The following is a 17,400-nucleotide window of genomic DNA, read 5'->3' as shown; positions in this document are numbered from 1 at the left end:
TCAGCCCACATACCCAAGGTGCTCTGGTTAAGGAGCAGGCAAATCTTCAGCTTCCTCTAGTTAGGACAGGACTTCTCGGGAATAATGTAACACATCTAAAAACCTTAATTGCTCTCTTTAAGTGCCTCTTTCTCCTGACCCCAGGGGAGTTATGCTCAGATTCATGCTTTTAAGCACCTGAAAGTGTATCTAGTCCATGTCATTCAAACTGCTACTTGTGATAGCAACCAAATCCCACCCAACTCTGTTAAGAAAGCTGCCACTAAGCAAGAAGCTATAAGCATTAGAAAGAAGCCCCCCAGCCCCCAAGATGCAAGCAGTTTCCTTAACTGAGCTGTCAAGTCATCTTCCTTAGGATAAAGGGGGTTTTTGTTGCTTTAAGAACAAGGTCTTTTTCTCCTAACCAAGAACATTGCTTCTATCAGTGTCAGGGAGTCATAAGACAAACTGCGCTTTGTTTTGCTACATAATCTGCAGTCTTTAAGAGTCTCCATCAAGCCTTTCACATGAATATTCCAATTTTAACCAGCAATTGAGTTTTGTATTTCTTTTAAGGATGTGCAGACAAATGCTGAAATTAGCATACCCATGAATACTAGAACAATCCCTATTCCCCATGTACCAGAAAAATTAGATCTTTTTTATCCCTATTGCTCTCCTAAGAAGACAGAGAAGGCAAGGACTCTTATCTTCACCTACAAGTAACCAAGCTCAGCAAATATGGAAAGTGAGGATGAAAACTGCAAATACCAATATGCACCTTTAGAAAGCTCTTACCCTAACATTCATGCAATAGAACTATGGTTGAAGAGCCAAAGATGAACTCACTAGTTCTGGCTCATTACACTTGCAGACTAATGATGTACTGAACTTAATGACTGCAACTCAGACTCAACTGACAGAGGATTACTCAATAAGAGAATATTTTTCTTATGGCGGTTATCCCAACTAAGTGACATCTAAAACGTCAGTCAGACTTAAAGCATATTTGGACTTGATTAATCTGTGATGGTGTCCTATTTCCCAAGCATTTTAGATGCCTTCTCTTCACGCCAATCTGAGTGTAGACAGTGGTTAAGAGTTTACCTGGATAAGTCTTTACAAAGTTCATCTTATTAAAGTCTTCTGAAATATGAAATTCCTAAAAGCAAAGTGGAACCATTAGAACAGATACCATAGTAACATAAGCAATATTGATACCCCAAAAAAGAAGAGTAACCTCAAAGGCCAGAATTTGCATAGCAAATATCATACATATCTCAGTAAAAACTAGCGGTTTCTGAGGCTGGACCGTAGCACACTGACACACCAACTGTGAGATGAAGTAATTAGTGAACTTCATTTTCAAAGGGAGCATCCTTTCAGCATCAAGCATATTTCAGTATCAAGTTTGCTGAAGGAAGAATACAAGAAGACATAAGATCTCATTTGGCCCCAGCAGGAACAAACAAAATTGTACATAGTAGTATTTCTGATTTAAGTATCTGAGACTTCATAAAGGACATATTTAAGTGAGAGTATTTTCTATTTGATCCATTACTGAAATTTTAAAAGTCTCAGCTTACAATTTCAAGTAGTTGTCACTAGAACCACTATTCTCTGTAGTTCTGTGTAGGCAATTCACACCTACTTATCAGCAGAATCACTATTTATGACACTCATGCAAGTACCCTGGGTCCTTCCTTATAAGACAATTATGATTTTGATCTTATTTTCACAGAGAAAGGAAACCATTAAAGCATCTGAAAGTCACAAGATTCCCCTCCTTTGCCAAAGAAAGGGGAAGAATACAGACTCTCAGTCTGTTCTGCCATATGTAATCTGCTCTCCAGGAGAGTGAAAGCAGTTACAATGATGGTATAAAAGACAGAAGGATTCCCAGAAAGATACCAGCCCCGCCTCTTGTCATTTTAGAGGTAGTGTTGAAATTTCCGTATCACAAAAAGATCTGCAGCAAGAGAATGCAGAGGAATGTGCAAGGCGAGCTACAAGCAGATCCATACTTCTGGCCAGATGCAAGGTAGCTACAGTTCACAACCATGGCACCACCAGTGCACTCTGTGCACTCTGTGGTGCACCACCATGGCACTCTGCCCAGCTTAATGTACCCCTCAAAATAATTCCTTGATGAAGTACAATCGTTTGGGTCCACTGCTACACTAATGGCTCAATGACTTCTTGAGGGTAGCTAGCTCATATCTAGCCAGAAGAACCCATGCTAATCTGCAGTCCTCCCATGTACATCTCAGGTGAACTGTCAAGAAGTTCAGCCATTTAGTTGTAGCTGCATTCCAAAAACAAAGGAAAGAAAAAGAATTATCAGCTGCCAGCAACACTTGGTGCTCACAGACAATCTAAGCAATTCTAATCTACATACTGAAGAAAAGTCACAGCAACTTACCATGATAGCCCCATTATCCTGGCCTACAAATATTCTTCTGCTGTCATGATGGTAAGCCATGGCTGAACATGGTGCTGTCAAAAAAGGCAGACATAACAGCTATTGAAACAGAGGCATTAGGATACACGACTTATGACTTTTTTTTCACTCAAGACAAAAGCTGATTAAAATTAAGTAGCTTGATTGAAATTAGTCTACATACATAGCGTCCCTTGGTAAGATAGTGAAGCTGAGGGAAGGAACACTATTACAGTAACTCAGATATATCACTAGGAAGCATACACAAACATGATTTCCTGCCCCAGGATGCAACCGAGTAAGAGAAATTTTACACAGGCTGAAAGCTTAGCAACCACAGCATGTGCAGCTGGTTACACTTAAGAACTTGAGCTCACTAAAATTATCTCAAGAGGATCCCTAAACTGTATACAACAATAATCTGTTCTTTACATTTGAGGACTGTATCACTAGAGAGAGATAAAGTGCTAGAGACAAATAGGTAATTGCATGTCAACTTCATATGGAATCATGTCTCAACATCTGCAACTTTAAGGAGGCTTATGTTTTTGAGATTACACACAATCTTTTTTAGCAGAAAGCCTCTAAAGACCTACTTCCCTTTTTGAAATTAAGAGCTAAAATAGATGTGAAAAGCAATGACAACAAAAATACAATAAAGAGTCCTAATGAAATTTTGCACAAAAATTTCACTGAAGAATGTCTTCATTTAACTTGCAAATTACAAGGATGAGAAAGATACAGTGTTCTAAACCATTACCTTCTTCTCCCAGGACCCTCAGAAAATGTGGCCCTGAAGGTGTTTGTAGAAATTTAAAGATAGACAGCACAGTCTGGAATATTACAGTGGCCATACTGCATAAAGACAAGTCCATCCCTTGGAACTACCTACAGGCACACATTGTTTTGCATAAACCTTTGTAGGTTTATATATACAATCTGAATAGTTTATTTAGAAAACTAATAAATGGAGCAACTGCTGTAATTGAGACCAACCACTGGAAAAAAAAAAAAAAAAAAAAAAGAAAGATTACACATCATATTTTTAACCTAGATGGTAGGCTACTGAGCCTGCAGCTAAGGCGGCACAGAACAGCATGAAGTCCAATTCTTTGGGTTTCATTGAACATTTGTACAGAAATTACTCCAGGAATTGTCATTCCAAAGACTATCTTTTGTATTATGACATTTTGTTTTGCCATTGTATTCCTTCTTTTTATATGTGGTATGTGTCCAGGTAGCAACTCAACATTAAAGAAGTTACAGCAAAGCACCCAGGCTGACTATTGTTCCAAAACCAAAAAAGCACACATTCAAGATTTACTCAACACTGAAGCTGCTGCTCAGCGTTGTTTTCTTAATAATCTAAATGGGGGGGGAGGGGGAAGAAAGAAGATTGGTTCTTTCAGCCTTGGAAAGCACAGAATATTCTTATGCCTGAACTTTAAAGTTAGTCATTTGAAAAGGTCACTTATTCAGCAGAAACGCTATTTGCCGGCATTTGAGACATCTACAGCTGCAGATCCACACAGTGACTCATGTGGTGAAGGATCCGGTTCTGACAGAATGCTGCTTTAGATCTCATCCCCTATGCAGCTAGTTTCAAACTAAAGTCTGAACCAGAGTTGCAGCAAAGTTCCCAATTTCAAGATCATTGAGTAAATCCAACACTTGGAGAAATGGGAAGGAGGTATTCCCCCACACAGCACAGGTACAAAACCCATGCCATACTTGGCCACCACTTACCATCTTCAGCATTGTACTTACATGACATGGTGTGATAGATACTGGGCCAGTATTGTCCACTGTCTCTCTTCAGCCATACTCGTATTGTTCTGTTGGGAAAGAGCAGGGAAAAGACAGTTTTAACTAAGTGCATCATCCTTGCATCTGAAACAGTTAACCAGTTTACTTACATATCAGCTCAAATCCTCTCAGCTTTTGGGCAACTCAAACATAATAGTTAGAAGAACAATATAACAGAATAACAGTACTCCTATAGTACTTTAACATAACAAGAATAATAGTACTAAGAATAGCCACCTTTGGATTCTGAAGAGTCTTCTCCAAAACTATTTATATACGGACTTTTAGTAAGTATGGAATGGAAATACTATTTCATCTCACCACAGAAACTGTTACATATTGTATCCCTTTAATTCCTTCTCCTTAGCGCTGGCTGACTTAAGCCACATTCAATTTGAAGGAACTTTCCAGCTTTCGCAGAAGAAATCACAACTTGTTTTATAGCAGATGAAGTGTTTGATATGTTTAAAAAAAAAAAAAAAAAAGGGAAATAATTCTATTATGGAAGTCTGAACTTTTGAATTTTTACAGCTTCTCTGTGCAACTCATCCTTCAGCAAGCCAGAGAGTGAATATTAATAGAGAAGCACCTCATCCTCCAGACCAGCACATTACTGACATCTCCAGCCCCAAATATTGACTTATGGATCCATAGGGGACATCATATCTAGTTCAGTGTTATTTCCTCTTAGACATGCCTCTACTCTCTCATATATGAATGTGAAGGACAAGCAACATTAGCAGCACCGTTATGCTGCACTGCTCCTCTGGCCTAAATATGAACAGGATTGATTAGCCAGTCACATGGGAACTGAAAGAAATTGGCAATGATATGACAAGCATGCCAGTGTTCTTTATAAAATTGTTTTAGGTTTGTAGTTTTCTAGAATCAGACTTGGAAAGAAAGGAAAAACGGCTTTGAGAACATTCATCAGCATTATACCACTCTCGCGACTGTCTAATCCTTGGAGGAGGGATATAAGAGAGTCAGCAAGGAAGTGGAAGGTTATTGTCAATTAAAAACATTCCTACAATAGGCACATCTGAAGGGAATCTACATCAAGAAGTTAAGAGCACACATGTATACAGTATTAAGGTTATTTTAAGTCTACTTGAAATTTCCTCTCCAGACTATTGTTTGCCTTCTTGATACTGTTTAAATCCAACTTCCTCATTCCTAAATGGAAACCTAAATGATCTGTAAATATGTGTACCTGGAAACACTGCCAAGAGTTCATTGAGATGAGTTGTTCTATTTACTTTTGGCTAAAAAAAGGAACCAACCCAACCAGGGGATAGATTTGCCAAACATCATATGGGATTGCCAGTAAGAGTTTAACAAAAAGAGCACAGGAAGGAACTGGTATCCTGCACCAGGACTAGCACTTTTGAGGTTGAATATATAAAGGTAGCATTCTAATTTTGTAATCTATTTAAGGGCTTTTCTTTAAAAGACCATTAAAAAACAAAGCAAACAATGGCCACCCTTAATGTACTACTTTACTTTTCTAAAAGTTGAAAACAATACAGCTGAGTACACACTGCCTCAAAACAATGATTTTCAATTTTTGAATCAAGCCACTGTTTCACCAGTTCAGTGGCAAATGCACATCACTCCAGTCCATTAGATATTTTGCATTAAGACAGTCTCTTAAAAGCTATCACTTCCTTTTTACAGTAATCTGGACCCTGCCCCATTGTCAGAAAGTTAACACTTCAGGAGAGCAGTTGCTATTATCTTGGTAACATGAGCACATGAGAAAAAACAATGCTTCGAAGACATTTTTACGACGCAAATGACAGTGACATGGTTTAGCACCTATGCACTTTAATGGCTTTTTAATCCGCTTTTTAAATCAGCTCCATCGTATCCAAACTCTTCAGAACATCTCAGATAGTTTCCAAACTTACTAACTCAACTCTTTCACTTCTAGCTAAAATCATGCAATTATTTTTTATATAAAAAGACTAGGTGTTATCATAGTGATTTTAAATTTTAAAAATCAGCATTGCTGATTTTCATGAGGTAGACTTTGTCTCCTCTCAGTATTCTGGCCGATTATAGTAAACTAGGAATTAACATAAAGGAAGCAAGGATTTGGTTTTTCTAAGCAAGTTATTTCCTGGGAGTATAATTTGTGCACTGATCATCAGTAACACAGCCCCCCACTGAAGTTGAGAGCCTAAGCAAATAGCTGCAAGAGTTAGCAAAACTGACTTCTGAAAGCTTCTTATTCTGGTTTAAGCAAGATTTAGACTTCACCAGCCTCATGTTTGCAAAGATAAGCTGTCAAGACAGCTTTATATCTAATTATACAAAGCTCTGACTGCGCAAAATTGTAAGAGATTGTTTTTACAGTAGTCAGCAAATAACCTGTGCCAAAATACCACTTCTCAATTCTCTCTCAGAGATCAGTTGTGGTGTATCTCCTTTTGTTATGACAAATTAATTTGTACCAGTTCTAGGCCCAAGGACTAGAAAAGTCCTCCAGTAATACTGCTTCCACAGACTCCATCTACCATTATTTTTGGTTTTTATTATGAGAACTAATACATCAATCCTAGAAACTCCAGCACTCCTCTCAAAACTTTATTTAACAAAGAGGCCTGTGCTCAGTAGCTGAGAAGAGCTGGCTACCACACTTACCTTTCCTTAAGCTTTTCCTATTAAGGGCCTGGAAAAACACAGGTTGGTTTGACAGCAGTCTCAGTAAGGATGTGAAAATGCCGAAACTCCTTAAGGAGCACCCAGAGATAGAAACATACTTTTAAAATTACAGTAGACTCAGATATCTGAGAGTGGCAGAAGGAAGTAAAACAAGATTGAAAAAGACCTCCAAATTTCCCCAGCATTTGAGTATTGAAACAGCTGGAAAGCATGTGTGTTTATCAAAGAGTAATTCAAAGGGGTTTTTTTAGTTGTTTGGGTTTTTTTATAAGTAATATAAAGAAAGGCACAAAAAGACATCTTTAAGCAATAAGTGTGGCCTTAGCAATTCCTAAAGATTCCCATTGTTCTCAATAGCTGTTTCTTGTACAGAGGAAGCACCCAACAGTGCTGGTGATAAAATCTGAGGTTTGAGAACTGAGAAAATCCTTTAGCGTTCCAACATTTGTGCTTGTGCCACATAGGCTGCCCTCTAAAATCCAAATGCACGTATGTCAGGGAGAAAGAAGTGATGAAAGGTTAGCAGGCAAATCCGGACTTGTTACAACCAAGCACTGTTGCAAGTACTGCACAGCTACACTAGCCCTGCTCCAAGAACTGCATCTTCCCAACACCTTCAAACCATTAACCATCGCTTTCCTACCTGAAAGGAATCACAACTGTTTTCCTAGCAAGAAAACAGAAGACTGCATTTTTCTGGTAGTCAAAATAAACCAGAAGTACTTACATTGCTATTGACCATGTTCCCAAAACAGCGCTAGGAATCTGGTTTAATCACAATGCAATGCAATCTCAAGGACTCACAGTTTTTATTTAATTTCTGCTCACAAAAACATTAGTTTTGACCAATATTTAAGTTCCATAACAGAAAAAACCCAAACAAACTTAACACCATAACTTAAGCAGTAGTTCCAATGCAATAGCAGCTGCTAATGGTCACCAAACACCAGCATGTAGATGTACTAGTGACTCTAGAGATCCCGTTAACCTGCAGCATATACAATACCTTCACCTTGCATTTAGGGTCTTATACACTAGTTTATAATCCCTCAGTATCTCCAACTACAGCTAGGAAACACCAATCTTGCCTTAGGTATTTGTTTGCTGAGAAAAAGGATGATAAGACCAAGTCTAGAGATTTGGCGGTATCACAGATCTGTGCAGCCCATACTGGCCTGTATCAGCTCTGAGAAAACACAAGCCAGCCTTGAGCAGACAGATCCAACTCACAGCTGGTACCTGAGCCTCTGCCCACGCTGAGGTACACACTGCAAGAATTCCAAACATTGTTTGGGAGCCTGGGTCAGACAAGATACTCAGAGGGACAGAGAGTGAATTACCCTTTCTGGGTAAGTTCTGAGAAAGCTTTACTGATGGCAAGTATCCTGCCAAAAATCAGATTTGGAAAACTAGCAGTTTAACTCCTGCAAGTATATTCTTGCTACCTTTTTTGGTTTCAAAACTTTAAAAAGAAGAGCTAGGTTTTTATTTGCATAAGCAAATCTACAATGGCATCTTTTGTATCCTCAAAAAAACCCCAACTAACCAAACAGAAAACAAGCAAAACCACCACCACCACCACCAAAAAACTGTTACTTTTCATTCTAGAAAATACAATTTAAACTAGAAAGAACTATGACTCCTCTAACAAGAGGATAATCTACAACACTGCTGGGAAGTGTTTGTGCACCAGTATTTTCTTCACTACTTAACTTGTAAACACATTCCTCTGACTGGCTATTATGCAATACTTGACAGCCTTAGCTGTATTAAGATGCAATTGAACATGCTTTTGCCCTACTCTCTTACTGTACACAGCAGTACTTTCACATCTTCAACTCTGTACTATCTATGCTTGCTGCTAGCAGCATCAGCATTTATGCAGTATTAACACCTACACCCTGTTTATAGTAAACAAACAGAAGAGCAGTAAGCTTGATAACATGCTAAACTGTAGGTGAAGTACATGTGAGTAAGCTTTGATGTACTGTAGGAGGTATCCCATATTAGAGGTAATACAGTGCAATGGTTTCTGAAAGCTTAAAGGTCTAAGTAAACTCCCACAGTAAGGCAGCCTACACGAATTTAGCCTTGAGTCTAAATCTTCTCTTAGAAATTTATACACACCAAACGTGGGTAATGGCTTCTGCCCTCCTTGCACAAGTCTGTATCTGACTTGCCCAGATAATGATGCAGCTGCATCCCTGGCTCTTATCAACACAGTCTAAGCATGCAGGCTGCTAACCTTCAGCATTAGACCTTTAAGTCTGAAGGCTGACATTGTCTGCTACAGGCAAGCCTCTGCAAACCTGTACCATGAAATTCTGTTTAACTCAGATACCCACTCCTAAAAACTGCTATTTCCTCTTCTCTCCTCCAGGAAGCACATCAAAACAAGGTTAAGATTCAATCCACACTTGCACCCAAAAAGCCAACTTCATCCTGCACATGACTAAGCAGGACAATCTCATGCAAGAGAAGAATGAAAAGGAAGCTGCTCAGTCTCATTCAAAACCTGTTATCCAACATGTACTACAGAAAGTAATTTCCACAGGAAGGCAAGAGACTAACCAAGTCCACCTTTCAATCAAAGCCAGAAAACACTGCTAACACATCCAAGTGTAAATGCTTGCTGTAAGCAAGGTACAATTACTGCCATGGTTCAACAAGGAGCAGTATGTATTACTGCTCAAAGGGTCAAGATGCTGAATGCTTCCAGAACCCAGAGCTCCATCATTCTGGAAGCCTGGGAAAGTACAACTGTAACACTAATATTAACACGCTTCAGAGCACTTCTTTAATGGCCTATTAAGATAAGCACCCAATGTGATGGCTGAAAAAAATATTTTTGAGGAATAGGAGCCTGACTCCAAGTGCCTCAGAAAAATATTTTCAAATAACTTTTAAACAACAGAAGGAAATCTGTGCCTTCAGTTACTCCAAACTTACAGCATTTACACTTCAGACTTTTAGACTTCAGTAATGAGCTTTTATTCCTGTCCCGATAACCAATAGCTCATCTAAGCATTAAGTGTGCTAATCTTCAGGGGAAATAAAAAAGGGAGTGGGATCCAGTTAGCCACTTTAAAGAACTAATTATTAAGTCTTCCTCTTCCAAATTCAACTACTTTTACTGCCTGCTTTCTAAAAAGCTCAACTGGCACCTGAAAACAATCCTTAGCATGCAAGTGAAAAACACATTCTTACCACCTCTCCACAGAAAGCGAGGCTAGACTAGACTAGAGCGTTCTGATTTCTCAGAAGTGCTGATAATCAGCACCAGCCACTGCATACTCCTTTCAAACCCTGCCACAGTTGTAGCAGAGGAGCTCTAAAGAAGAATCTCCTACCGCTCTTCGTATTTAAAAGTCACTTTCCACATAGCATGGCAGAAATTCCAGCCTCTCACTACACTGCACACCCCTCATTTCTCTCCTAGCCAACAATCCTGTGCTACTTGCTTCCCCATTTCCACTTTCATTTCATCTGAATAACTGCTTAATAGCATTACCAGCTTTCGTGACAGATGTTTCACATACCGTATGAGACAGTATCAAGATTGGGGATTACAACCCGAACACCTTTTCCCTTCCTTTCCAGAAACCACTGTCCTCAGCAGCTCATCACCACCTCTCCCCTCAGATATGCCAACTCACTCTCTCAACTGTTTCAGCCAGGCTTGAGACCTTCAGGCTGAGACATCAGAATGGGCTTGTTTCGAAGCAGCTTGGGGAGCTCCAAACTGGCCTTCAAGTGACTCAGCCACCACAGCTGAAGGCAGAGGAAAACATATCCCCACACTTTTGGTTCTACTCATTACCACTGCAGACCCCTTTCACACACACAAACGAATTGCACTTTTCCATCTACTTAGCAGGGCTGGAAGAGAAGTACGACGGCTTTTTCCTACCCGCAGGGGAACGCTCCCAGCCCTGCTCCCGCCCGCAGACTCCCTCCGAGAGCGGGAAGCCGGCTGACGATATTTTCCTCCCTTGAACTGCCGCCTCGGTTACTTCCTTACGGCTCCAGGCATAGAGTCATGGCTGCATGCCTCCTGACAAAGTTAGAGCCTACAAAGTGAATTTCACCCCGTACCCAATACTGCGCTTCCCCAGCTCAGCCGGCTCCCGTCGGCTGCCGCCTCCCGCTGGGACCGCACCGCCGCTGCGTCCCGGCTCCGGAGCTGCGGGATCGGGGCCCCAGCCTAGTACGGAGTGGATACCACCGAGAGAGAGAAGAGGACCGGACCGCGCCCGCCCTGCCGGCCCGTCCCGCCACCAGCGCCCCGGCCTATCCCCCTCGGACCCCCACGGGGGATCGGGCCCTCACTGCCCCGTGAGGCGCTCCGGCAGGCCGGACCGAGGCCCCCACTCACCTGTCCTCGCTGGCCGTGATAACCCCGTCCTCCTTGGGGATGAGGAGCGCAGCGCTCACCACGTCCTGGTGCCCCTCGACCTTGCTGAGGAGGACGGGCCGGCTGCTCTGCGGCCGCGAGTGGATCTCTGCCGCCATGTTGCCGCGGGACCGGCCCGGCGCCCATCAGCTGACGGCGCGGGGAAAGCCCGCCGGCCGCCGTAACGTTGCGTGTAGCGTCGCCGCCCGCCGCACCGAGGTGCCCCGTATAGCGGCGCAGCACAGCCGCGCGCTGACGCCATCTCCGGCGCGGGGCGGGCCGGCGGCAGCCGTATTCACTGTAGTAGAAGAGCCACCTGCCGTATGTCGTAGAAGAGCGGGGAAACTGGATCACTGTGGGGCTGTGGCTTCCTAAGCAGGAGAAGGTGGCCGTGGGCTCTAACACTGTTCCTACGGCTTGATCCATGGGGCTGGCTGTGCTGTGCCGTACACAAACCACACTGCTGTTAAATACAGTTATTGCCACCACTCTAGAACCCAAGGAGCCATCTCACTGCCCAGCGTGACCTGGAGTCTCAATAAGGCCACAAAGAAAAGGGTATTCTCCCTGGACTAATTAACAGAGGGATATGGACTGAGGAAGGACGTGTAGTCACAGGAAGTATATTAGCTCATTTCTTTATGTCTTTTAAACTAGAAGCAGCTGTAAGCCTTCACTGTTTAAGTTGTTAGGCAGCTGGCTATCGTCTTAGTGTCCAGTGCATGCAAATATTGTCCACATAGTTGGTTAATCAACAGCAAAATCCCTCCCCTCTGTGCTAGCGCTGTGACAATGGCAGCGGTGGTGCTCACACCCTCGAGTCCAGTCCTGATCCAAAGCTTCTGCTTGTCAGGAAGGGCCTGGGGCTGGTGGAAAGGTTACTCGAATTGGTCAGGACCCTCCTCCAGGAGCAGGGATATAGTTTCTGATCCCAGGTCTAGCAAATACATAAATATTTGAACAGCGGTGTGTCTGGATATAGCCAACACATATGAGCTTGCATGAAAATCCAAAGCTATTTATGCTCAAGACATCCCAGACAGGACCATACCCAAAGAGATGAGGTACAAGAAGAGGTGAGGACAAACCTTCCTGACCCAGTGGTGAGGATCCTATCATCTGATGAGCCATTACAGACCATGCCACATGCCTGCAGCAAGGGAGGCTGAATGAGGCTTCCTTAGACTCCTGGATGCGGAAGCAGACAGCAATTATCTCCCCCTTACTAGCCCAAAAAGAGGAATCTCATCTGTCTTACTGGGTTTCCCATCTTCTTGCTAAATACCAAATGAAACAGACTCAGGATGGACGGGTCCAGCTTGAAGTTTTTAAAATACTTGTGGTTAAATGCACTTTGCTTTCAGCTTTTCCCTGTTTCCCAATCTCTCCTCATGCCAGTATCATAGTGCTTTTCTTTCTCTGGTGGTCACTCTTTTAATCCAGTTCCTAAATTTATAACCTGCTTTTTCTCTGTATTTCTTTTCCTTCCTCAACCCATTTTTTTCCCATCACCCTGTTTGCACCACCACACTATCAAAACAAGCAGCAAGTCAGTCCAGCCCTGCACTACCTCGCATCTCCCATGGTTCTGAAGAGGCGCAGCTATATGTGAAGTGTCAAGATAACAGTCTCTGTAACAAGGGACTATGTTCCCTTCTTCCAGGGTTGTCCAAGTGTTCACACAGGGTTTCAGAGGGAAAGGTCAGAGGAGGAGGCATGAAGGAAACAGCTCTTCCCAAAAACAGTATCTCTACGCAGAGCTACCCCCAGAGCCCAGCCCCGAGCCTCAGTGGGATGCGGGTGCCTGAATCCCCTTTGAATCTAGCGGGGTTAAACATCAATCCCTTTTCGAGGCTCTCGTCTGCAGATCTACAGCCCTTACACTTGCTGCACGCTAGAGGGAGCTTTAGGGTTTCTCTCAGTGCTTTACTGCTCTACCTGCTCCAGAGCTGAGGTCCAGCAGACAGCAGAGCTGCTCGTCCGTCCCGCTGCACCCGGGGATGCTGCCTGCACACGAGCACCAGGAGCGCCTACAATCATTTACCAGCTCCTTGCGCCACCTTTACCAGAAGCTCCACGGGTAAGCCTAACAGTTTATTAGGTAACGGGCTGGTCTACGACGCTGTGAGAATCTGGCCTGAACCCCATTGGCAAGGGGGGACCCGCTGTGTGGCAGTCACCCAGGCTCAGTCACCAGGGACATGACTGTTACTCCGGGTCTGGTCCAACAAATCGGCCCAGTACGGACAACAGGCAGTAACTATGTAGGTGAGATAGATGGCACAGCTGAATCTAAAAATTCTTCAAGCACAGTGTTTCAGGCCTGGACCACGTTTGCTGTGCAAGGTTTCCCCAGGCTTCCGGGCAACACAGTGCTCAGCCCAGTTGACATACTTATGATCAGAACTAATAATTCTCTCCTAATCCAAGCAGCCACCAAAAGGCACCTTGTTGCCTAATGCTTGTTTGGATTTTTCTCCCCCTCAGATTCATACATGCCTACTGCTCTGATTTATAAAACTGAGCTGCTTAACTCACGCAAATTGTCAGAAATGAGATTCTGGCTCTCCGCCTGAAGAAGAGAGGGGAAGGCAGCACTCTCCCGGTACAGAGACTTCACAGCAGGGACTCTGTATGAACATGCAGCACATCCACACAGAAGTCTTTTCAACAGCAGCTATCTGAAGACTTTATTTGATGACTAGTAGTTAAGAGCTTTTTTGTAGCCTTCTTTTTCTAAACCTTCCTTTCTTCTCATGTAAAATATTCCCTTCAGCCTCATCATCTGGTACTCGTCATCCTGCTGGCCTTGACTTGGGCTTATGGTGGAAATGCATTCTGGCTCAGAGGTATATCATATCCTTCTACCAGCTCTTCTATCTCTTTCTGAGCTCCTCTGTAGGAACAAGGGTTATGAAAACGCCTTGTTTTCCACCTCCAGAATCACAATCTGGATGCTCCTTGCTAAACCCTTCCTCCTCCTCCCCCCTTTCTCCAGCTTGCCTCCTATTGCCTCTTGTACACTCACAAAACACAGTACTCGCATTCCCTCCCTCCCCCCCCCGCCACCCGTGCTCCCAACTAATCACTCATGCCATAGACATGGCACAATGATCAGTCTAGCTCTAAGGCATATTGTTCCAAGTAAATAAGACCATAGCCACATGGCACCTTGCACTGAAGTGGCAAGATTCCCATTTGTGTTCACAACACCTGGATCACGTCTGCTCTTCTACAGCAGAAATCCAGCACAAGCTATTCTTTTGTTAATTAAAGTCATGCTCTGAGAAGACCACATTTCTATTGCTCTTTACCAGTGATGGCCCTTGCTTCTCCTGCTGCTTCTGCCCCTCCAGAGGAAAAAGACGCAGCACATTTCATCATCTTTGCCTTCAGCAGATACACACCTTGTCCAGCATACCCTTCATACTGGCCTCTGTTGTGGGGAAGAGGAGAGGACTTTACCTTGCAGCCCATTTTAACAGGTTAAGAGCCATCAGCCAGGTTACTGCTCCACAGCCTTCCTCTTTAAACCACGCATAATTAGCACAGTGTCAGCTATCAGGCATCCCTGAAAACAAGATGGAAATGTAAACGAACTCCCCAAAATTGACTGCCCCTCTCCTCCACATGCCCCATCACACCAGAGACCAACATGGGCGCCAAGATATCAACAAGGGCCACTGGGAAGGGCACTGCTGCCCAGCGTTTCAGTGTGCAGGAACAGGGACAGCAAGAAGGCAAAGGCTTTTGAGGAGAATCCTGGCCATTGACACCCTGCTGCAGGACTTCTTGCTCAAGCTCTTTGCCTTGGGATGGTGAACCCCTGGAGGAGGAAGAGGCCCTCCCAAAATAGCTGGGAAAGCAGCCACTTTGCCTGGGAAGAGTGGGAGCTGCAGGAACAGCTCAGAGCATCGCCTCCCCCTCCTGCAGGCAGGCTCTGCAGGGAAACTCAGAGGTGCTGCTCAGGCTCCGCTGCTGTGGGTTAAGTAAAGAGCCTGTTATCAAAAAGGCGAGATATGTGTGAGCTGCAGATCCAAGTGACTCAGGACCACAGTGATGGCCACTCCTGTCACTCTGCAGAAGTCCTGATAAGACACAGTGACAGGAAACATGGAAGCTCCTTCTGAAATACTGCCACGTGGAGATGCCAGCAAAGCAGTATTTCACCCTGTACGTGACCCTTGTTCTTAGAGGACATCCTTTAAGAGCTCCAACACAAGAAATAAACCAGAACAAAGCTATCTAAATCCCATCCTTTCAATTTTATACATACATACATATATATATATATTAAGTACAAAGAAGAGCATTGAGGGTGGCACCTTTTCCCAAAGGGACATGTGCTGCCCCTGCTCCACCAGAAGCCTCATGATGCTTGCTGAGGACAGCAGCCAGGCAAAGAAAGGGGCATTTTGCAAGAATGGCCATGGGTCAGTGTTTCCCATGGGCATGAATCTATCAGCCACGTTGAACAAGTCCAGTGTCCTCACCTCAACCATTTCAAGAAGGTAGAAGAGCCCAGGTTGGTGAGATACAGCAAAAGATATAGCACTGCCTTCCCCACTCAACCATCTGTTCAGATCCCAAATCAGCCAGCACAAATTAGTCTGGAAGTGAAACAAATGCTGCCTGTGAACCACGGAGACATGTCCAGCCCTTTGGTCTAGGGCAGGGTGGCTCACAGCCATTATAATTAACTGATAGCCACAGGCTCCAGGTGCTCACTGCCCCAAAGGAAAAAGCATCTGATTCACTCCCCCTATTCCACAAACACCTTTCAGGAGCTGGTTCACTTAATTACAGGGAACTTGGTGCATTAGGAGCGCAGATCCAGTGCTCAAGAGAGGTGCCATAGGCTTAGTCCAGGAAAAGCTCAGGGCTAATAACGTGTTGGAGGTACATTGGAATGGAAATGTCAGCAACATGTTAATACACACATATTACATGCAAGCCAGACAGAGTCCAGTCTTCCTGACTAGAAGTTATTCTCACCACAGCTTTGAAAGCAAAAATTGCTTCCCTGTCAATTTCAGGATGCACTAAAGGACAGAGAGCACTGAAAGCTGAGCAGCACTGAGATGGCTTTGTTACTGTGAGTTAGCAGCATCCACTCAACAGGACTTCATGTCCTTGCAGCACACAAAGCATTGTTAGTCAAGAGCTCACAGAAAATTGTTACCTGGTAAGTGAACGGTGCCTACTTTGCCACAGCAGCAAGCCTAGCAAACAGAGCAAGGACAGCTGCAGTCTGAAGCCAGCATCAGCCTCCTGCATCACCCTCTGCAGCTTCTACCTTCATGTTCCCCTACTGACTTAGGTAGGGGCTTGTCTCCTCCTGGGGGTCACATCCAGCACATGAAACTATCACAGCCTCCTGGCACCACAGTAATAATGGGAATCATTAGTGTTAGACAGGTTTCAACCACTACACGTAGTAGTAGCATTACTAATACATGCAACTGAAATTGATGGGGCTAAGCTAAAGGGCTTTCTCTTTGAAGCACAAGGGAGTCTTCAGAACGTTGCTTACAAAGAGGTATTTGAATTTCTTTCTCTTTTTCATCTTTATTAACCCACTCTGCTGCTGGGAGGCAATGCAGTCATGTTTTTAAAGGAGAGGCTGCTGTCAGGAGAGAGCTGCCAGCAGGGAATTCAGTGAGATGCCAAGGGATGAAAGCAGTTATCCGTTCACAAAGGCTGAGGATCTGTCCCCTCCCTACTATCCCCATTCTGTCCAGCAAACAACATTTTTAAACTACAAAGTGTTGATGAAACGTGGAAGTTGTGACAGAAAAGCAGCCTTTTTAGAGCTCTCTGAAGTTACGAAAACAAAGTTGAGACACAGTTTACCAGATTAATAGCCTGCTATTTTTGCTGTTAATTACTCTGTGAATAGCCACTTCATTACAAATCTGGCTCAGGAAACATAGGGTGAGTTTTACCAAGATCTGCCTCCCTGCTTAGTCTCTAGGCTAAAGCAATTGTAACCACAGGCATTTTCCATAATCATTCCCTGCCCAGGGTTTCAGTCTCATATTACTTCAGAGTTAACAGTCTCCCTGGGCTTTCCACCTCAGAAAAGCATACAAAAGGATGCGTTACCTCCACTTAT

At 43.6% G+C, this 17,400-nt stretch overlaps 1 protein-coding gene across 4 annotated transcripts in view; it reads right to left on the bottom strand.

The window, feature by feature from the left end:
* The window catches only part of WDFY1 (WD repeat and FYVE domain containing 1), a 48,427-nt gene extending 36,942 nt beyond the window's left edge, over window positions 1-11,485 (bottom strand). For 2 of the 4 annotated variants that reach the window (XR_013957347.1, XM_080622690.1), the window contains exons 1-4: window positions 11,268-11,484; window positions 4,187-4,254; window positions 2,402-2,475; window positions 1,087-1,141 (exon numbers count right to left, since the gene is read on the bottom strand). Coding sequence is in view for 3 of the 4 variants with exons in the window: in XM_080622690.1 (XP_080478816.1) it covers window positions 1,087-1,141; window positions 2,402-2,475; window positions 4,187-4,254; window positions 11,268-11,404 (334 nt within the window). In the remaining variant the exon portion in view is untranslated. Of the gene's footprint in view, window positions 1-1,086; window positions 1,142-2,401; window positions 2,476-4,186; window positions 4,255-11,267 lie in introns of all 4 variants that reach the window. The other 2 variants (XM_080622689.1, XM_080622691.1) reach the window with 1 other exon arrangement.
* Between the last annotated feature and the right edge of the window lie 5,915 nt (window positions 11,486-17,400).

The sequence above is a fragment of the Psittacula echo genome (assembly GCF_963264785.1).
Source record: "Psittacula echo genome assembly, chromosome: 7".
NCBI lineage: Eukaryota > Metazoa > Chordata > Aves > Psittaciformes > Psittacidae > Psittacula > Psittacula echo.
Note: the sequence above shows the minus strand (reverse complement) of the source record. Positions and strands in the feature narration are given on the sequence as shown.